The following is an 18,576-nucleotide window of genomic DNA, read 5'->3' on the forward strand; positions in this document are numbered from 1 at the left end:
CCCTTCCCAGAGGCCGGTCCTTGGCCGCTTGGTGCTCCCCGCTGGGAGGCGGGGTGGGCTTGAGGACCGCCAGCCCTGCCTTCAAGCGGAGCGGTCACTACTGCAGATTCGGCCTGTGCAGATCCGGTCTACCCATCCCCTCAGTCCGCAGGGCCTTCCTGGAACCTCCCCAACCCTGGTTCGCCCTCTTCCAGGAGCCCAGAGTTAACCGAAGCCTAGTACTGTCCCTTTAAACACGCACCCCCACCTCCTCCTGTGGTCTGGGGAGCGTCCTACTCAGAGGACTTTCCTCTCTAAATCAGGGGTCCCTAAACCCCAGGTCGAGGATGGTACCAGTCCCTGGCCTGTTAGGAACCAGGCGGCACAGCAGCAGGTGAGCAGCAGGCAAGCGAGCAAAGCCTCACCTGTATTTCCCGCCGCTCCCCAGCGCCAGCATCACTCACTGCTTCAGCTCCACCTCAGATCATCAGGCATTAGATTCTCATAGGAGCACCAGTCTCTGGTGCCACGAAGGTTGGGCACCTGTCTAGAGGGCACCCTCACTGGCTTAGGTGTGTCCATGCCCCAAGTGTCTCCTGCCCTGGTGGCACACGTGCATTTCAACCGGCTGTGGAGCCCACGTTTTTCCACGGTGCCCGCCTGCCTACCCTCACCACAGGCCACCCAGGCCTGGGCCCTGCAGGAGGGGCTGGGGTAAGCAGCAGTGGAGGGGTACCATGCAGGTCTTCAGCCCAGGCTCAAGACACCCAGCCAGAGGGAGGAGGGCCTGGGCAGGGGAAGCAGAGGGTGTGGGCAGGAACGCTGACCAGGCGCCCGCCCAGAGCTAAAGTCTGGCTGGACATGAGTCCGACTACCTGTCCACACCCCACAGGAAGGCCCTAGGCGGGTGCCAGGGCAAAGCACGGCTGCAAACGGTAGCTCAAGCCCTAATTCACAGGGAGGCAGGAAGCAGGTGCAGAGGCGGGATGGGATGCTGGCGTAGGGAGACAGAAGAGGGCCTTTCCAGTTGGGGGGGGCGGGCAGGTGCGGGACCGAACTAGTTGGCCAGGGACGGAGGTGGGGGCACCACTGCACAACCCCTCGCCCGCGCTTGCTTGCTCTAGCGGTGCCCTGTGCTGCGAGCTGGGAACGCGAGGCTAAAGGCTCGCTCCGGCCCTCGGGAGCGCGCGCACGCTCCGGGCCCTCCATCCCCACCCTCCCCCGAGGTGCATCTGGCCCCGGCCCCACAGAGAACGAGTGACCCGGAGAAGGGGCAAGGACGGGTCCCCGCGAGGGCCCTCTTGGAATTCCCGCCCCACATAGGGACCGAAAGGGGCTGTTAATTGAATGAAATGGTGACGCCTCGGCTCCCAGCTCTCGCCCCAGGCTGTGACCCCACGCCTCCTTCCCCACAAGCCTGTATGCCCGCCTCGGCCCCGCGCGATTGTACCGGCCACGCGCCTCGCTTGCCCCACCCGCCTTCGCGCCCTCCCAAATCGGGCTTCTGCCTTCAGCCCCGCGACTGAGGGCCGGCCGGCCAGAAAGGACCCTGGACCGGGATTGTTTCTGGAGGGCGAGCGCTTTTCGAACCAAGTAAAGCAATTCGAATGTAGCCACCACTGCCTCGTGGGGGGGCGTGGATGGGGCGGGGGAGGGCGGCCGTCGGACCCGGTGCGGGGACGGGGGAGGGCGGCCTTCCGTCACGGTGGGGTAAGCGGTCAAAGCCGGCGCGCGTTCCTCCGGCCTCACAGGCCGCCTAAGCCCCCCCCAAAGGGGCCTGCCACCAGCCTGAGACCGCGCTGGGAAGGAACTTTTCCATCCTCTGGTTTTAACCACCACCCCCTCCTGTTTCCACGTTCCCGTGAAGTGGGACCCACGTGGTCTCAGGATGCAAGGAGCTGAGTTGCGATTGGCCAGCCCGCGCTGCGGGTCGGCGGCACGATTGGCTGAGGCCGGGGCCAAGGCAGCACGCCGCCGCGGGATTGGCCACGGACTCCCAGAGCCCGCCTCCCGCCGCCCGCCCGCACGGTCGACCCAGCCCGGGCCGCGTTGGGGAAGGGCCGCGGGCCGCAGGGCCGGGCGCGCTCCGGGGAACATGGCGGCCGCGGACCTCGCCCAGATCCCCGATGTGGACATCGACTCCGACGGCGTCTTCAAGTACGTGCTGATTCGAGTCCACGCGGCGCCGCCCTCCGGAGCCCCGGCAGGGGAAAGCAAGGAGATCGTGCGCGGCTACAAGTGGGCCGAGTACCACGGTGAGGGCTGGGCGGGGCCGCCGGTGTCTGTGGGCGGGGTCGGCCGCCGCTGTGGGGCGGGGCCGAGGGCCGTCGTGGGAGGTGGTCCCCTGCGGGGTCTGACCCTGGGTGGCCCAGAGGAGCCGAGGTCCTGGGGGCATGGGCTGCCACCACCCCCCCCCGACCCCTCCGAGCCCCAGCGCACCTGCCCAGGCGCACCTCCTTTCCCTTCTATCCCTCCCCAGCCTGGAGGGGCTCCTGAGCTGGGGAAGGAGCTGCTCAGAGCTGGGGCTTCAGACCCCCTGGGCCCTGAGTGCAGCCACAGCTGAGAGCTAAGCCGCCCTCCTCATCTCAGCCGACATCTACGACAAGGTATCTGGAGAGATGCAGAAGAAGGGTTATGACTGCGAGTGCCTGGGAGGCGGGCGCATCTCCCACCAGAGCCAGGACAAGAAGATCCACGTGTATGGCTACTCCATGGTGAGCTTGCTGGCCCTCCCAGCCGCTTACCCGGCTCTCGCAAGCTCCCACTGCTGTCTCGGCTGCAGAGCCGCGCTCCAGAGCCTGGAGCTTCCCGTTTCCCGCGGGACACGGGGCAGGAAGCACATGGGGTGGCGGGGAGGCTGCTGCCTGTCCCTCACGTACCCTGGACTGAGTCCTCTCCCCACCCGAAGAGGACTGGCTGGGCTGTCGCTGTCTCAGCTCTTTTGCAGTACTCAGTATTGGGGTGAAACTCAGAGGCCCCATCCTCTGCATGCACCAAGCGAAACCACCAGTGGACACACAGGGGCGCTCTCTTGGCACCTAAAGTAGCCCAGGCCTTTGGCTAGAGGGCCCACCGTCAAGATCTGTTCACCTTGGCGGCCACCTTTCTTTTCTTATCTCTCTTTTTTTTTTTAAATAAATTTATTTATTTATTTTTATGGTGACATTGGTTAACGAAATTCGATGTTTCAGCTGTGCGTTTTCACAGTAAGCCATGTATATATTTACATTGTGTGTTCACCTCGCATTGTTAGATTTCTTTCTGTCACCACATATTTGACCCCTTTTACCCAGTCTACCTCCCCCTTCCGTCCTCCCCCTGCCCTCTGGTAACCACTAGTCTATTGTCCGTGCCCACGAGTCTCTGTCCTGTTCATTTGTTGCTTTTAGGGTTATATCTCACGTATAAGTGATACGTGATTTTCAACTTTCTGTCTATGGCGGCCACTTTTTCACAGGAGACCTTCCTGGGTGTGGGGGGGTGATGGTGTTTGGCTCCGCCCTGGGCCCCCTCCCGGATCTGGATCTGGCCCCAGGTGTTGCTGCTTCCTGGCTGTCCGGGGCCAGGGCCGGGGCCGGGGCGGGGGCCGGGGCCGGGGCTGAGGTTCTAAGAGCTACCTTCTCTCTTCAGGGATATGGTCGGGCCCAGCACTCCATCTCCACTGAGAAGATCAAAGCCAGGTACCCTGACTACGAGGTCACCTGGGCCGATGACGGCTATTGAGACCCACCTGCAGCCTGCTGCCTCCAGCTACCCATTCGGAACGCTGAGGGACTGGGCTGCATCCCCTGGCACTGTGCCCCTGGCCAGGCCTAGGAGACAGACACCAGTCCGGTCACAGTGCCCGGGTTTACCTCGCCCACGGGAATTAAAAGCGTTGTTATCCCTGCCGGTCCCTGGATGCCGTGTGTCTCATCTTCTCTGCTCCTGAGTCTTCTCTCCAGACCCCTAAGTGGGTGGTGGCTGAGAGGCTGAGTCCCCTCCTGGCTGCCCCTCAGCCGGCCCCAGGGAGTGGCAGTGCATACTCAGCTCTTTGGGGTCTGATAAGGGAGCCCCTGAGCTGCTGTCCCCGTTTATGGCCTAATTGCTCCTCCACGTGGTTACTATCCCCAAGGACATCTGGGAGGGGGCCCACCTAGCTCTTGCGCAAGGAGTCAGTGCCCGGTCCCTTGGGGCCAGCCAAGGAGGGAGTGCCCATCCCAGTGTGCAGGGCAAGGAGGACACCATCCTGGCTGGCTGATTTCAGTGTCCCTGTGTGCTCTGCCACCTGAAGTCACACATGAAAGTAGCCTGTGACTCCTTGCTTCCAAGGTCAGGCCCCACGGCCCCTGCGGCGCAGCCAAGGGCTCCCGCCCGAAGTCCACAGGCAGAGCTGCTGATGTGAGGCTGGGAGCCCCTCTCCCGGGCCCCCCTCCTGTCCACAGTGCAGGGCTATGCAGGGTCACGAGGCGCACTGAGCGTGGGTGCCCCTGCTTCGGCTGCAGCTACATCATGCGGCCGTGTGCGCCTTTAGCGAGCTGAAGAGCAGGCGCCGCCGCCTCTGTGTTTTGCAGCGGAGGAAACGGGCTTGGGTGAGGCACGTTCCGAGGTCACAGCATGCACTGCAGGCAGAGCCTGGCTCCCGGCCCTGTACTGGGGGTCTGCGGTCTGTGCCATGAGACCCAGGGCCCCTGGGTGCCCAGCCATGCTGCTTGGGACAGCTGTCAATGAATAAGCGATTTTTTATAAGCGAGCGAGTGGACAGGAACCGCAGGCAGAGTGATAGAGATGGGGCTGCTGTGGTCCTGACAGCTGGGGGTTTGCACAAGCTAGGCTGCTGGTGGCCCTGGGCCAGGCGGTCCTCGAAGCCCAGGTTGGGACAGAGGCCCTGGGAGAGGTGGCCTCAGCCTGCGCTGTCTCCAGCAGGGCGTCCAGCAGGCGGGGCCGGGCAGCAGTGGGCTCGATGGCCGGGGCCTGACCTTCGGTCTGAAGCTGCTGGACAGGTGGGAGCTGACCTGGGGCGGGGGCCCCTCTTGGACACTTTTACAACTGGAAGTTTATACCCATCGGCGAGGGGCGGGGCCGGCTGGGGACCAGTCTCCAGTTGGAGCAGTCGGCCTGATAAGCAGGCAGAGTCCCCACCAGGCTGCTCAGCGTGTCCAGGACCCCTCACCTCGCTCCCTCTGGCCTGACCATGCCTCTGCCCAGCCACCTTCTGCCCGCTCTGGTCTTGCTCCTGGGTGAGTCATCAGGTCCCGCTCCTGAAGCAGGGATGGCTGGGGGCTCAAGTGCAAGGCCATGGGTGTGCCCAAGGCAGGCCCTCGGGGGCCCGGGTATTATGTTGTTGGGGAAGGAACAAGCCTTCTGGTCACCCAGGCCCCGAGGTGAGGGACAGACAGAGCTTGAGGGGGCCTGGGCCACCACTGATGCCTGCCCTTTGGGGCACCCTCCTGACAGTGCCTCCGGCTCCCTGCTGGGCTCCTGCTTCCTTCCCCAGGGGGTGTTCCAGGTGGGGGCCCTTGGTCCCACGCATGCCCACATCCCCCCAGTACTGATGGGCAGCCGGCCTCTTTGGGGCCAGACAGGGAGCCCCCAGCCGCAGACCCAGCCCTTGCCCTCCTCGACCTGGCCTGGGCGTCCCCCAGGCAGGATGACTAGGTTTGAGGGGTCCCTGCCCCAGGCCACCCGGCTGTCTCTCTGCTGGCTGCAGTAGGGTCCCCAGGCTGGGCCTGGGTCCCCAACCACTGCGCGACCCCCAGCGACACCCTGTGCGACTTCGTGTGTGACTGCGGTGATTGCTCCGACGAGACCCACTGCGGTGAGCCGGGGCCGGGCAGGGGGCCGGGCAGGGGGCTGGGCAGGGGGCCGGGCAGGGGGCCGGCAGGGGGCCGGCAGGGGGCCGGCGGGGCCACCCCTCACGGCAGCTCCCCTGACCGCCTGCTGTCCCAGGTTACCACGCGACCCCATCCGCCCTGGGCGTCCCCTTCGCCTGCGACTTCGAGCAGGACACCTGTGGCTGGCGAGACATCAGCACCTCAGGCTACAGCTGGCTCCGGGACCGGGCCGGGGCCGCACGGGGGGGCCCGGGCCCAGGCTCAGACCACACTCGCGGCACCGACCTAGGTGAGGCCCACTGGGTGGGTCTCCGTGCCAGCCCCTCCCTTCTCTGGCTCCTGCCCTGTAGTCTGACCTTCTGCCCATCCAGGCTGGTACGTGGCTGTGGGTACCCACCGTGGGAAAGCAGCATCCACCGCAGCCCTGCGCTCCCCCGTGCTCCGCGAGGCAGCCCCTGCCTGTGAGCTGAGGCTCTGGTACCACGTGGCCTCTGGAGGTGTGTGCCCAGGCCCCTGCGGCCCGGTGGGGTGCTCTGAGGGCAGGGACCGGGACAAGAAGGCAGGTGGCTGCAGAGACTGGGGCCCCCCAAAGGAAGGGCAGGAGTCCCGGGCGAGGCACAGCCAGCAGGCTGGGGAGGCACCTGCGGGGCCTGAGCTGCCCCAGGACCCCCTGCAGATGCAGCCGAGCTGCGGTTGGAGCTGACCCACGGCACAGAGACGCTGACCCTGTGGCAGAGCTCAGGGCCCTGGGGCCCAGGCTGGCAGGAGCTGGTGGTGGCTACTGGCCGTATCCAGGGCGACTTCCGGGTGAGGGGGGATCCTGACGATGGGGGCAGCGGGGAGGAGCTAAGCCCTGACTTAGGTCCTAAGGACCCTGCTCTTTCCAGGTGACCTTCTCTGCCACCCGAAATGCCACCCACAGGGGCGCTGTGACATTGGACGACATGGCCTTCTCGGGCTGTGGGCTGCCCAGTAAGACTCCACGCGATGGGCACACACCTGGGGGGCAGTGGGTCAGCAGGAGCCTTTGCCTGCTCACTCCTGGCTTAGAAGGGCTTGAGCCTCTCCCAGCTGCCCTTGTGCCCAGGATCTTGTGGCGGGGTGATGAGGCGGCCCTCCCCCTCCTCAGGCCCCCAGGCTCGCTGCCCCCTGGGGCAACACCAGTGCCAGAACAAGGCCTGCGTGGAGGCCCAGCAGCTGTGCGACCGGGAGGACGACTGTGGGGACAGTTCCGACGAGAACGTGCCCAGCTGCCGTGAGCCGGGCTTGGCAGGGCTGCACCCGGGGCGGCTCTTCTGGGGGTGGGGCTGCTCGTGTGTCCACCTAGAGGTGGAGCCGCGTGGCCTGCAGCCGTGGCGCCAAGGGGGAGGCCAGGGGCCAGGAGTGGCCTGAGCCTCGCTTCTTGCCCTAGGCCACCACATGTCCACGGACTTTGAGACAGGCCTGGGCCTGTGGAACCACTCGGAGGGCTGGACCCGGAACCGCAGCGCTGGTGGACCCGAGCACCCCGCCTGGCCTCGCCGTGACCACAGCCGGAACAGCGCTCAGGGTGAGCCCCGCAAGGACCCTCGGCCACCGCCCCGGCCCACACCTGGCCCACCCTTGCCACCCCACACACACTCGCTCTCTCTCCAGGCTACTTCCTGGCCTCCGTGGCCGAGCCCAGCGCCCCTGCCACCCTCTACAGCCCCGAGCTCCAAGCCTCAGGCCCACACAACTGCTCGGTGAGGCCGGCGGGGGATGCAAGGTGGCCTGTCCTGGCTGCTGGGACCCTGAGTCTCCCCTGACCATCCCCGGTCCCTTCCTAGCTCACTTTCTACCACTACCTGCACGGGTCTGAGGCCACCTGCCTCCAGCTGTTCCTGCAGACTCAGAGGCCGGGAGCCCCGCAGGCCCCTGTCCTGCTGCGCAGGCGCCGTGGGGAGCTGGGGGCTGCCTGGGTCCGAGACCGGGTGGACATCCAGAGCGATCACCCCTTCCAGGTGAGGCGGGTGCACCAAGTGGTAGGGGGCAGGCAGGGCGGCCCAGGGGACCCCTCAGAGGAAGAGGAAGGAAACCCGGGGCCCAGGTCGGGGCCCTCGGGGCTGTCCCTGCAGGAAGTTCATTGGTTGGTTGGCGTGTGGGCTGCATGTGGAGAGGACAGAGAGGAGGGGTGTCTTTCTGAAGTGGGGGTGGTGGCAGGAGGAGGTGTCCAGCAATGCGTGAAATACAGGTGTGGGCTGGTGGGGAGAGAGCCCAAAGGAGCAGACCCTGGGGATAAAAGGGGGATGCTGGGTAACCCCTGAGCCCTCTGCGCCCTCAGATCCTCCTGGCTGGGCACACGGGTCCCGGGGGCGTCGTGGGCCTGGACGACCTCATCCTGTCAGACAGCTGCAAACCAGTCCCGGGTGAGCCTGCCGAGCCCCTTTCCTCCCTGGGCGGGGTGGGGGGACTCAGCTCCCGCCTGCCTGACACCCCCACCCATTCCATCCTCCCCCCCGACAGAGGTGTCCCGCCCACCTCTTGAGCTCTGGGCCCCAGCCCCCTGGCTCCAGGCATCCGGCCAGCAGCCCCAGGGTTTCTGTGAGCTGGGACATCTGTCCTGCGGTGACCTGTGTGTCCCCCCGGAGCAGCTGTGTGACTTTCAGCAGCAGTGCGAGGGGGGCGAGGACGAGCAGCAGTGCGGTGAGGGGCAGCTGGAGCCGGGTGGGGTCCTCGCTCCCTGCAGACTGACTGTCCCCGCTTCCAGAGGCCGCCGCTCAGTGTCCGCTGCCTCTGCAGGCACGACGGACTTCGAGACCCCCACGGCCGCCGGCTGGGAGGATGCCAGCGTGGGGCGGCTGCAGTGGGGGCGTTGTCAGGCCCAGGAGAGTGGGGTTCCAGACACGGACGCCAGTGGAGCTACTGCCGGTGACGCCCCAGCCCCCCAGCCGTGCGGCCCAGCGCACCCCTGCGTGCACGCGCACCCCCTGCGTGCACGCGCACCCCCAGTGGGGAGGGGCTCCGCGCTGGGGCTCCCCGGAAGGAGTCTGCTCCGAGCGCCCTTGCTCTTCTTCCCCAGGGCACTTCCTGTCCCTGCAGAGGGCCTGGGGGCAGCTGACTGCCGAAGCCCGGGTCCTCACAGCCCCGCTGGGCCCGTCCGGCCCCCACTGTGAACTCCACCTGGCTTACTATTTTCAGAGTCGCTCCCCAGGTGCCACTGTCCCTCTGGGCCTCTGCCCAGCCCTGGGGTGTGCCCTGTGGCGGGAAGGGGTGAAGAGGGCAGACTGACCCATGGCCACCCCCTCCTCCAGGCTTCCTGGCGCTGGCCGTGGTGGAGGGCGGCTCCCGGGAGCTGGTGTGGCAGGCCCCAGGCAGCGGCAACGGGGTCTGGAAGGTGGACAGGGTCCTGCTTGGGGCACGCCGCCGGCCTTTCCGGGTGAGGGGGTCAGCCTGGGGGGCGGGTGCACACAGCCAGCCTGGGGGGCGGGTGCACCGAGCCAGCCTGGGGGGCAGGTGCACAGAGCCAGCCCTGACCTGACAGCCCCTCCCCCTCCCCCACACCCCACGAAGCTGGAGTTTGTGGGCCTGGTGGACTTGAATGGCCCGGGCCAGCAGGGTGCCGGGCTGGACGACATGTTCATGAAGGACTGCAGTCCCACAGTGGCCACCAAGAAGGACACAGGTCTTCCCTGCCTTTGCCCACGCCCCACCAAGGGGCCTCCAGGGACCACTTCAAGGGACCCCTGGGAGGCCCACTCCAGAGAGCAAGTCTCCCTACCCCCTCGGGGCTGAGGAGGGGTGCGGCAGGGGGTGTGCTGACCCGCCCCTGCCCACCCCCAGAGGTCTCCTGTAACTTTGAGCGGGACACGTGTGGCTGGCACACAGGCCACTTCACTGACGCCCACTGGCACCGGACGGAGAGCCGTGGCCCTGGGTACGACCACACCACCGGCAGAGGTAGGGTGGGGGCACCCAGACTGGGGGGTGGCCTCCAGGCGTGGGGGTGGGAGGCGCGCTCCCACGGGGCGAGACCCTCCTGGAGCCTGGCGTCTCCGCAGCTCAGCCGCGCCTCCCCCACCCCCCGCAGGCTACTTCATGGTCCTGGACCCCGCCGACCCCCTAGCCCGGGGCCCTGGTGCCCACCTGCTCACCCGGCCCCAGACGCCGGCCGCCGGGCCGGAGTGTCTCTCCTTCTGGTTCCACCTCCACGGGCCCCAGGCCGGTGAGTGTCCTGGAGCTCGGCAAGCCTGGGGGGCCCTCGGGTGCGAGCTCTGTCTCTACCCTGCGGGGGCTCTGGAGAGGGGGAATCACCAGGAATGGGGGTCTGGGCCATGTAAACCCCACCTCCCTCCAGGGACACTGCGCCTGGTGATGAGACAGGACGGGAAGGCGGACACGCGCCTGTGGTCACGGTCAGGCAGTCATGGCAACCGCTGGCACGAGGCCTGGGCCACCCTCCGCCACCAGGTGGACTCCGGCGCCCAGTACCAGGTGAGGCCCGGTGCCCAGGCGGTGGGGGCAGGGCAAGGCCCCCTCGCTGACCCCCGCACCCCCAGCTGCTGTTCGAGGGCCTCCGGGATGGGTTCCACGGCACCATGGCGCTGGACGACGTGGCCGTGCGGCCCGGGCCTTGCTGGGCCCCCGAGCTCTGCTCCTTCGAGGACTCAGCCTGCGGCTTCTCCACTGCGGGCCTTTGGACGCTCCAGACCAACGCCACGGGCCACGCCGCCTGGGGCCCGGGCGCCGACCACACCACCGAGACCGCCCAAGGTGCCGGCCTGGGGCGGAGCTGAGGGTAGGGTGGCCGCACTGAGGGGCAGGGTGGCAGGCTGAAGCTGGCACCTCCCCAGGGCACTACATGGTGGTGGACACGAGCCCACAGGCCCTGCCTCAAGGCCACGTGGCGTCCCTCACCTCGGAGGAGCACAGGCCCCTGGCCCAGCCGGCCTGCCTGACCTTCTGGTACCACCTGAGCGCCCAGAAGCCAGGTGAGGGCTGCCCAGATGGGAGGCCTGGGGTGCACACGGGCCCCGGTGCCCAGGTCACCCGTGGGGCCCCGAGCGGGCGCCGTTCCCCCACTGCTGCTGACCCGGGCTGGTGGCCGCACGTGGCAGGTACCCTGCAGGTCCACGTGGAGGAGGCTGGGAGGAGACAGGTGCTCAGCATCAGTGGCCACGGAGGGCTCACCTGGAGCCTGGGTAGCGTGGACGTGCAGGCCCAGCGGGCCTGGAGGGTGAGTGCGGGAGGAGGGTCCCTGCTCACTCCCAAGGGCCGTCCGGACCAGTGGCGAGCCTGCCTTGCCCTGTGCCTTCCCAGGTGGTGTTTGAGGCTGTGGCTGCGGGGGTGGAACACACCTACATCGCGCTGGACGACCTCTTCCTCCAGGACGGGCCCTGCCCTCGGCCAGGTGGGACCCTGTGGCCTGGCCCTGGCGCCTGCTGTGGCTCCCAGGTGTACACCAGCTCTGTGCCGGCCCTGCCTCCAGCAGTGGTGGTGGCCCAGGGGCAGAGGAGGCGAGGGCAGCACCACTCACTGCCCAGGTCCCTCGCAGCTTCCTGTGACTTTGAGATGGGCCTGTGTGGCTGGAGCCACCTGCCATCGGCTGGCCTGGCCGGCTACAGCTGGGACTGGAGCAGTGGAGCCACGCCCTCCCGCTACCCCCAGCCTCCCGTGGACCACACCCTGGGCACTGATGCAGGTGGGTCTGAGCCAGGGAGCGGGGCCCAGAGCCACCGGCTCCCAGGCCCACACGGCCCGCCCCACCCCAGGCCAGCAGCCCAGCCATCAGGGCCAGAGGCCTCAGGTAAGAGCCAGCTCCATCCCTCCCTCATTCCCAGGCCACTTTGCTCTCTTTGAAACCAGCGTGCTGGGCCCAGGGGGCCGGGCAGCCTGGCTGCGTAGCCAGCCTCTGCCGGCCACCAAGGCCTCCTGCCTCCGCTTCTGGTACTACATGGGCTTCCCGGAGCACTTCTGTGAGTCAGTGGGCCTGCAGGGCTGGGGCGGTGGGGGCAGCAGGGCCCAGGGGCACCCATGTGTCAAGCCGGTTTAAGGACCTGACCCCCGCCCCCGGCCCCCGATCTCAGACCAGGGCCAGCTGAGGGTGCTCCAGAGCAGTGCCCGGGGCCAGCTGGCCGTGTGGGGCGCGGGCGGGCGCCTGCGGCACCAGTGGCTGGAAGGCCAGGTGGAGGTGGCCAGCGCAGAGGAGTTCCAGGTGAGGTCGGCTGCTCAGCACAGCCGGGTGGCCTTGGGGTCTCAGGCAGGGCCGTCCAGTCCACACAGCCTGTCCTCCCTCCCGGTCAGATCGTGTTTGAAGCCAGTCTGGGCGGCCAGCCAGTCCTGGGGCCCATTGGCCTGGACGACATTGAATATCTGGCGGGGCAGCCCTGCCAGCTGTCTGCACCCAGCCAGGGTAAGTCCCGCCCAGGATGCCCGCCCTGCTCTGGGTCTGCGCCTCTGCTGCTCAGGGCCCATGTGACTGCCGGAGAGGCCAGAGCGCCACCAAGGCCAGGCCCTGAGCCATCCCCTCCCTCTGCCTGCCGCCCCTCGTCTCTGGTTCCTCAGAAGCTGCCCCCCTGTGCCTCGTGCTCTGCCCCCAGGGCGCGTCCAGGCCCTGGGAGGCGCTGGTCAGGCCATACACTGAAGCCAGCCATTCCTGGAGCTTCACGACAAAGCGGAGTCCCGCCTGGCTGGGGACCTGCCAGGTCTGCCAGGTCCTCAGTGTCAGCCGAGAGCCTGTGCTGGCAGGATAGTGCACCCTCTAGAGCTGTGAACCCCAGCAAGTCAAGGGGGCAGCAGGCACCAGCCGACCCCAGGCGGCGTCCTCGGCCTCGGGCGTGGGGCTGGCTTGGAGGGCTCACGCGCCCCGTGGCCCACAGGGGACACAGCGGGGGCCACTTTGGTGCCTGCTGCGGTCGGGGGTGCCCTTCTCGTCCTCATGCTGCTGGTGCTGCTCGGGGTCCTGGGGCGGCACTGGCTGCGGAAGAAGGGTGGCTGTCCCTTCCGGAGCAGGGCGGAGGCCAAGGCCACCGGCTTTGACAACGTTCTCTTCAATGCGGTAGGGCCCCTGGGTGGGGGCGGGTGGGCTTGACCCTGAACTGGGAGCCATGGGACAGGACCCGCCTGGGGCTGGCCACCCCTTCCACCCAGCAGTCACCAAGCGCCTTTGCTGCCTCCTAGGATCAAGTCACCCTGCCAACGTCCGTCACCAATGACCCGTAGATGACCCAGAGGAGACCCTGGCTCCTCACGTGCCTGGGTAGCGTTCTCACCCCAACAATAAACACCCTGACCTGTGACAGCAGCCCCCACTTGCCGACCAAAATCTGTGTGTCCTGCTCTGTCCACCCTCCCGAAAATGGCTTCCGGGATCCCTGTGCCCAACCTTCCCAAAGCTGAACTTGGCATCTCCATCTCAGTGGCTTGGGTGACAGGAAACAGGTCACACCGGACAGGGTCAGGGGCCTAGAGGGACCGGACCAGGAGTTAGACAGGGCAGGACCCTGAGAAGCCACTGCATTGGCCAGGTGGGAACCCCCACTGGGTGGGACTCAAACCAGGCCCGCCCGGCCCCACATTACTGGGTGCTGCTGCACCTGGTTTGGGACACACTGAAGAGCAAACACTTAATCGGGTCCCACGTGTCATGAAACAGGTCTGGTGGGGGACAGGCCCCGCTGTGCCCACCATCCCACGGTCGGGATCCCCCATGTCCATCCCACTGTCAAGGTCCAAGCAGTCCCCAAAATGATAACATATCAAAGCAGAGGTCACTTGGTGCTTCCATGACAACCCTGAGCGGGTCCTTGTTAAACAAAGCTGAGGTTTTGTCCTTCTGACCTCACAGGGGTCTGAGGAAGGCGACTCCCTGGAGGTGTGTCCAGGTGCCTGGCGTCCCCACGTGCCATCTCACCTAATAAAATAAAGTCAGGTGGATCTCAGGGTGGGTCCCAGCTCTGCTCCTCCCCATGAGATTCGGACACTGCCACGCACGGGCCTGGAAGGCCCCACTGGACATGGCTGTCCTGGGGGAGGGGGTGACCACTGCACCACCAGGCACTCCCCTCCAGTTTGCTCCACGCTGCCACCCTGGCCCACTGTTCGCAGGGGAGGGTGTGGCTGGGGACTTGGAGCATGGGAGGGTGGGGTCTGGGGCCAAGAGGCCAGCCAACGCCCACTGTGACCATCATGGAAATGACCCTCTCCGCCTCCCCGGACGCCAGGACAGGGTGACTCACAGCAGCAAGAAGGGCAGCAAACGTTTATTAGCTTCTCCAACAGCCGGACCAGAGGCACCTTCCCCCTTCTGGGCTGGATCAGGCCACCCCACCCTACACCCGCCCACGTGAGGGGCTCCCTCTCAGTTCCCCGGGGAGCCACACCCACAACCGGGCCAACACTGTGGGAGAGGACAGTAGCGTTCTGCACCCCAATCTGAGGACTGGGGCTGGGGAGGCGAAACAATCAGGAGAAGCGAACACTTTGCAAGATTTTGTGTGACAGCAGGTTCAGGAGGAGGGGTTCCCGGGCAGGGCTGACAGCCCGGCATCCGCTCGGCCACGTGAAGAGGCCTGCGCTGGTGGTCAAGGGGACCGGCAGACGAGGTCGGCCAGACGCACCGGTTTCGAGGCTCTGTGTTCATTTCGCCCTTGGCCCCTTTTCGATCGGCTTCCCAATGTCCTTCCCCCGGAGCTTGAGGCCTGCAAGAGCCATCGGCCCACTGACCACCGCAGCTCCCACTCTGCAACTTCAAAGGACAGGGCAGCGCCACAGCGTCCCCGCCCATGGGCCCAGAGGTGGCAGCGGATGGGAGGGGAGGGACAAGCACCGCCCCACCCTCGGCTGGACGCTCGGCCCACCACCCTCGCGCCTGCTGGTCATCTTGAAACAGAGCCGACAGTCCCTCTCGGCACCAGTGGCCCGGGAGCTCCATGCCGTGGGTTCCAGCTGCCACCACAAGAGGGTGTGTGGGAGCAGCACGTGAGCAACGCTCAGGGGCACAGCAGCGCAGCAGAGACCCGACAATGGTCTGAAGGGCACTCACCGATGGCTCTCTCAATTTTGCCCAGAACCTGGTTATTAGGGATGGCCCGTCCACTCTCGTAGTCCGCGATGACTTGTGGCTTTTCGTTGATTTTCTAAAGAGAAGACGTGTTTCGTACACGTCAGCTCAACGAGGAAGCGCCATAAAACCACGCCACACAGTGAGAGGCTGTGGGGCGCCGCCTTCGTGACAGCAAGGGACCAAGGGCCTTAGTGGAGAGAAGCTCCGGGTTCTGTACACATTTGAAGCCATGCCACACGTGAGAGAAGTTACACCTGGCCTCACGTGGCTTCCCGGGCAGGGGCAGGGGCAAGCCGAAGCCCCAAGCCAGCAGGCACCTTCTGAACACCGGCCCTGGGGGGAGGGGCCCCGGCCTGCTCACCGTCGCCAGGTCCTTCTGCGTCAGTCCCTTGCTCTGCCGGCCCTGCTGGATCACCTTGCCCACCTCCAGTGTCACCCGGTCGTGGTGCAGCTCCTCGGTCTCCCGGTCTAGCTTGGCTGTGTTCTTGGTGATTGAATGCTGTTTGTTCTGGCCAGCGGCCCCTGGACCGGCGAGAGCAGAGAGAGGGTTTGCAACAAACCAGAAGGACGGGAAAACCATTTCAGGACAGGAATCGGGCCCAAACGGCGCCCTGTGCCCGGGTGACATAGGGAGCCAAGCCGCTTCAAGTACAGGAGCCTCACAGGCCTAAGAGCGTGGCGTCCAGAACTGTCCCCCACCTGTGGGAGGGGACAGCACGCCCCCTGACCTATGCTGACCCGCTGCTCGGACCCGGTCCCAGCTCAGCGGCCATCCCGGTGGCCCAGGCAGTGGCACCTGCGCGGCGCACCCCACTGCATGCCCCGCCTCGTGAGTGGAAGCTCGAGCACCTACATTTCTTGGAAGTCTCCACATCTTCTCCTCGCCTCTGAGCCGCTAAGATGGCCTAGAAAATTAGGAAACATTTTTTGGTCAGTTCAGGCTGCTGTGAGCCAGTCGGTGCACGCTGACGCCGCGTGCTGAGCCCGGCAGTCCGTAGCGTGAGCGTGACCGGGGTGCTTTTCCAGGGCTGACACTGGTGCTAGGTTTGAAACCCCAGCTCCTTAAAACCGAATCCTCCCCACCGAATCCCCAGGCGGCGCTCGGTACCCTGCTGCTAAGGGAGCAGGAGCAGCTCACTTCGTCGCTGCTGAGAAGGACAAGCTAATGGACTCTTGTTAGAAGCCCCCATCGGACACAGATATACTTCTCGACTAGACTCTCTTCCAAAAGCAGGCGAGACTGGCGAGTGCCCATCTGGTCTGGCCTCCCTCAGGGCATCTGGCCCCAATAACAGAGACTGCACACGGCCCAGAGGTCCCCCCACCCCTTGCCTGTGAACACCACTGAGAATGACAGCCCTCGATCTGCAGCCACCCGGCCATAAAGTATTTCTTGGTGCTTCCAACGCTTCTGAGAAGCAACTAAGAGATCCTCTAAGTGTGAAGCGTTCAAGGATGCTTTCCAGAAGTCTTCCCATAACTCCTAGCTTGTGGCTACTGAGTTTCCTTTGGAAGAAAAAGAGTGAATTTGGTTTTGACCACACAGTAAACCCAGGACAAGTCAATGAATGCTGGTCACCAGGGCAGCAACAGGTCCTGGCCCAGACCTGCCATTGCGCACCTAAGTAAAGATCAAGTAGGGCAGTGACTGACTCGCCCCTCCCCCGCTTACACCGGACTCACAGCTGAACCTGCGCAGATGAGCTAAGAACCTTCTGCCCCCAAGTACCTCTCTGGGCTGTCTACGCTGGCAAGATGAGGAGGCAGGGTCCACTTGCTCGCTGGATCTCTAGACCACTTCAGCTTGGGGACGGAAATTCCCTACAGCGTGCACTGGGCCAAACTGGACTCCATAGGCAGCACAGAGCTGAGCAGAACCCCTGAGGGGGCTCCAACCCCGCCCCTGTCCTATCCCACCCCTGTCCCCTGCCCCCCCAAGGTCCTCCCCCCATCAACCTCTCCCCTGTCCCCCACCCACCCAATCGCTACACTCGGGGCATTGTCCGGGCCTCACTCCGGGTCTGTACCCTTAGTCGGAAAACCCCGACCCTTCCGCCGTCATTCCGGCACGGCTCCTGTCCACGCCCACGCCGTCCTCTCCGCTCAAGTCCCCACAACACCTTGTCCTGTCCTGGCCTTGTCCTCGCCCCATCCCCCACCCCGTCGCCAGACCCTCCTCCCGTCCCACCTTCCGCCCCTGCCCTCATCCTACGTCCGCCCCGCCCTGTCCCAGACCGGCCGTCTCCCTTGCCCCTGTCCTCCTCCCCAGTCCCATCCCAGTCCCACACCCAGATGCCCTGATCGTGGCCCCCGCGTCCGCTCCGGCCGGTCCACCCGGCCGCCCCAGGGTCGGGAGACGCGCGCGGCGCCCGCACCTGCTTGGACTTGGCCTGCGCGGCCGTGGGGCCCTTCTTGCGCAGCACCGTCACCGTGTCCCAGTCGCTTTCAGCCATGGCGGGGCGGGCGGGGCGGGCGGGTCCGACGGTCCGTCCGGCGGCTCCGCGGCAGCTGCTCGAGACCCGGCGACGCGACGTCGCCTCGTCGCTCGGCCGCTTCCGGCGCCGGCAGCGGCCCCCGCCCCCGCCTCCCATTGGCCCGCGGTCAGAGGGGCGGGACTTCCGGAGTCTCGGGACCAATCCGCGCCAGGCTCGTCTGAGTAATAGCCGGGGCGGCGCGTGACGTGAGAGGGCGACGTCAGGGCGCGGAGGGGGTGCGGGGAGACGCGGAGAGAAGGGGACACGCTCGCGGGGACTGGGCCGAGGGGAGGGCACGAGGGTGGGGAAGGGGAGAAGAGGGGGCGCGGGGAGAGGGGCTGCGCGAGTGGCGCAGAGGAGGGGACTGGGGAGGAGGGGCCGATGACAGCAGGGACAGCCTGAAGGGCAGGACCCCCGGAATCCCGACCCGCGCGATCTGCAGCCCGCGCAGCCATGGGCAAACCCGCGGGACCGCAGCTCCCCCGCTCCCGGTGGACCCACACCCGGCTTCCGGGGCGCATCTTTGGGGCTGGGGGTGGAGACGAGGATGGACCAGTCCCTGCCTGGACACGTGCTCGAAGAGGGTGCGGATGTCCGTTCACAAACTGAGTGCAAGGGATGTGAACCCTCAGTCGGTTTCTCAGTAGTTGAACTCGGTTTCAGTTCATGCCTTTATTTTGTTACCCTGCATGCAATTCGGAATTCTGTTTTTCTGGAGTTGTGCCCATGTGATTCAGAGATTTTGAACATATACAATTTGGGGTAGGCCTTTTTAAGAAAAAAAATAAAACCAAAATTATATATTTTTGTACATTTTACATAACATATAAATGCCATTACAATAATCCTGTAAGTTATTTTATGACAATTTTGTATGAGAACTCAAATTATAAATTTAAAAAATTGACAAATGCCACATCATAAAATTTAGAAAAATAACATTTGTACGAATTAACGAATGAATCGGCACCATCCGTCTCCATAGGTTCACTGAAGATCTGTTCCCTTTAATAACTCCATTATCCCCAGCCCTTAGCAGCCACCGTTCTACTTTCTGTCACTATGATTTTAGCTATTCTAGGGACCTCATATTAGTGGAACACTACAGGATTTGTCCTTTTATGACCGGCTTCTTTGACTCAGCACAAGAGTCATCCATGTTGTAGCAGGTGTCAGAATTTTTCTTTCTAAGGCTGAGTGATATTCCACTGCGTTGACCACTTTGGCATAGCCGATGGATGCTACGGTCGCTTCCACGTTTAGCTATTGTGATGTTGCTATGAGCTTG

General features: G+C 65.2%; 3 protein-coding genes across 3 annotated transcripts; 2 read left to right on the top strand and 1 right to left on the bottom strand.

Annotated features, from left to right (window-relative positions):
- The first annotated feature begins 2,005 nt into the window (after nucleotides 1–2,005).
- Nucleotides 2,006–3,880, top strand: PHPT1 (phosphohistidine phosphatase 1). The gene is made up of 3 exons (XM_039858906.1): nucleotides 2,006–2,234; nucleotides 2,569–2,693; nucleotides 3,610–3,880. Exons 1-3 carry the CDS (start codon nucleotides 2,075–2,077, stop codon nucleotides 3,700–3,702), a joined length of 378 nt encoding a protein of 125 aa, XP_039714840.1. The 5' UTR covers nucleotides 2,006–2,074; the 3' UTR covers nucleotides 3,703–3,880.
- A 1,272-nt stretch (nucleotides 3,881–5,152) lies between these two features.
- Nucleotides 5,153–13,196, top strand: MAMDC4 (MAM domain containing 4). The gene is made up of 23 exons (XM_039858866.1): nucleotides 5,153–5,198; nucleotides 5,624–5,776; nucleotides 5,908–6,081; nucleotides 6,164–6,289; nucleotides 6,469–6,599; nucleotides 6,680–6,764; nucleotides 6,922–7,047; nucleotides 7,204–7,516; nucleotides 7,601–7,774; nucleotides 8,095–8,179; nucleotides 8,277–8,456; nucleotides 8,553–8,703; nucleotides 8,833–8,964; nucleotides 9,065–9,189; nucleotides 9,324–9,435; nucleotides 9,594–9,710; nucleotides 9,841–9,975; nucleotides 10,108–10,244; nucleotides 10,310–10,523; nucleotides 10,604–11,725; nucleotides 11,837–11,964; nucleotides 12,054–12,807; nucleotides 12,930–13,196. Exons 1-22 carry the CDS (start codon nucleotides 5,153–5,155, stop codon nucleotides 12,786–12,788), a joined length of 4,701 nt encoding a protein of 1,566 aa, XP_039714800.1. The 3' UTR covers nucleotides 12,789–12,807; nucleotides 12,930–13,196.
- Nucleotides 13,197–13,993: 797 nt separating this feature from the next.
- On the bottom strand, nucleotides 13,994–17,369 carry EDF1 (endothelial differentiation related factor 1). Its single transcript, XM_039858905.1, has 5 exons — nucleotides 17,190–17,369; nucleotides 15,668–15,719; nucleotides 15,176–15,336; nucleotides 14,794–14,887; nucleotides 13,994–14,449 (listed from the first exon to the last, which is right to left on the bottom strand). The coding sequence occupies exons 1-5, from the start codon at nucleotides 17,265–17,267 to the stop codon at nucleotides 14,388–14,390; spliced, it is 447 nt and encodes a 148-aa protein (XP_039714839.1). The 5' UTR covers nucleotides 17,268–17,369; the 3' UTR covers nucleotides 13,994–14,387.
- Nucleotides 17,370–18,576: the final 1,207 nt, after the last annotated feature.

The sequence above is a fragment of the Pteropus medius genome, unplaced genomic scaffold, assembly GCF_902729225.1.
Source record: "Pteropus medius unplaced genomic scaffold, Ma_sr-lr_union100, whole genome shotgun sequence".
Lineage (NCBI taxonomy): Eukaryota > Metazoa > Chordata > Mammalia > Chiroptera > Pteropodidae > Pteropus > Pteropus medius.

Bases quoted from the DNA above. Each gene is read 5' to 3' on its own strand.
- MAMDC4 (XM_039858866.1), top strand. From the start codon at position 5,153: ATGCCTCTGCCCAGCCACCTTCTGCCCGCTCTGGTCTTGCTCCTGG. The intron at 6,290-6,468 runs GTGTGTGCCCAG...GACCCCCTGCAG, and splicing joins GTACCACGTGGCCTCTGGAG to ATGCAGCCGAGCTGCGGTTG. The intron at 8,457-8,552 runs GTGAGGGGCAGC...CTGCCTCTGCAG, and splicing joins CGAGGACGAGCAGCAGTGCG to GCACGACGGACTTCGAGACC.
- EDF1 (XM_039858905.1), bottom strand. From the start codon at position 17,267: ATGGCTGAAAGCGACTGGGACACGGTGACGGTGCTGCGCAAGAAGGGC. The intron at 15,720-17,189 runs GTGCGGGCGCCG...CTAATTTTCTAG, and splicing joins CGCAGGCCAAGTCCAAGCAG to GCCATCTTAGCGGCTCAGAG. The intron at 14,888-15,175 runs GTGAGCAGGCCG...TCTTCTCTTTAG, and splicing joins CGCAGAAGGACCTGGCGACG to AAAATCAACGAAAAGCCACA.
- PHPT1 (XM_039858906.1), top strand. From the start codon at position 2,075: ATGGCGGCCGCGGACCTCGCCCAGATCCCCGATGTGGACATCGACTCC. The intron at 2,235-2,568 runs GTGAGGGCTGGG...TCCTCATCTCAG, and splicing joins CAAGTGGGCCGAGTACCACG to CCGACATCTACGACAAGGTA. The intron at 2,694-3,609 runs GTGAGCTTGCTG...TTCTCTCTTCAG, and splicing joins ACGTGTATGGCTACTCCATG to GGATATGGTCGGGCCCAGCA.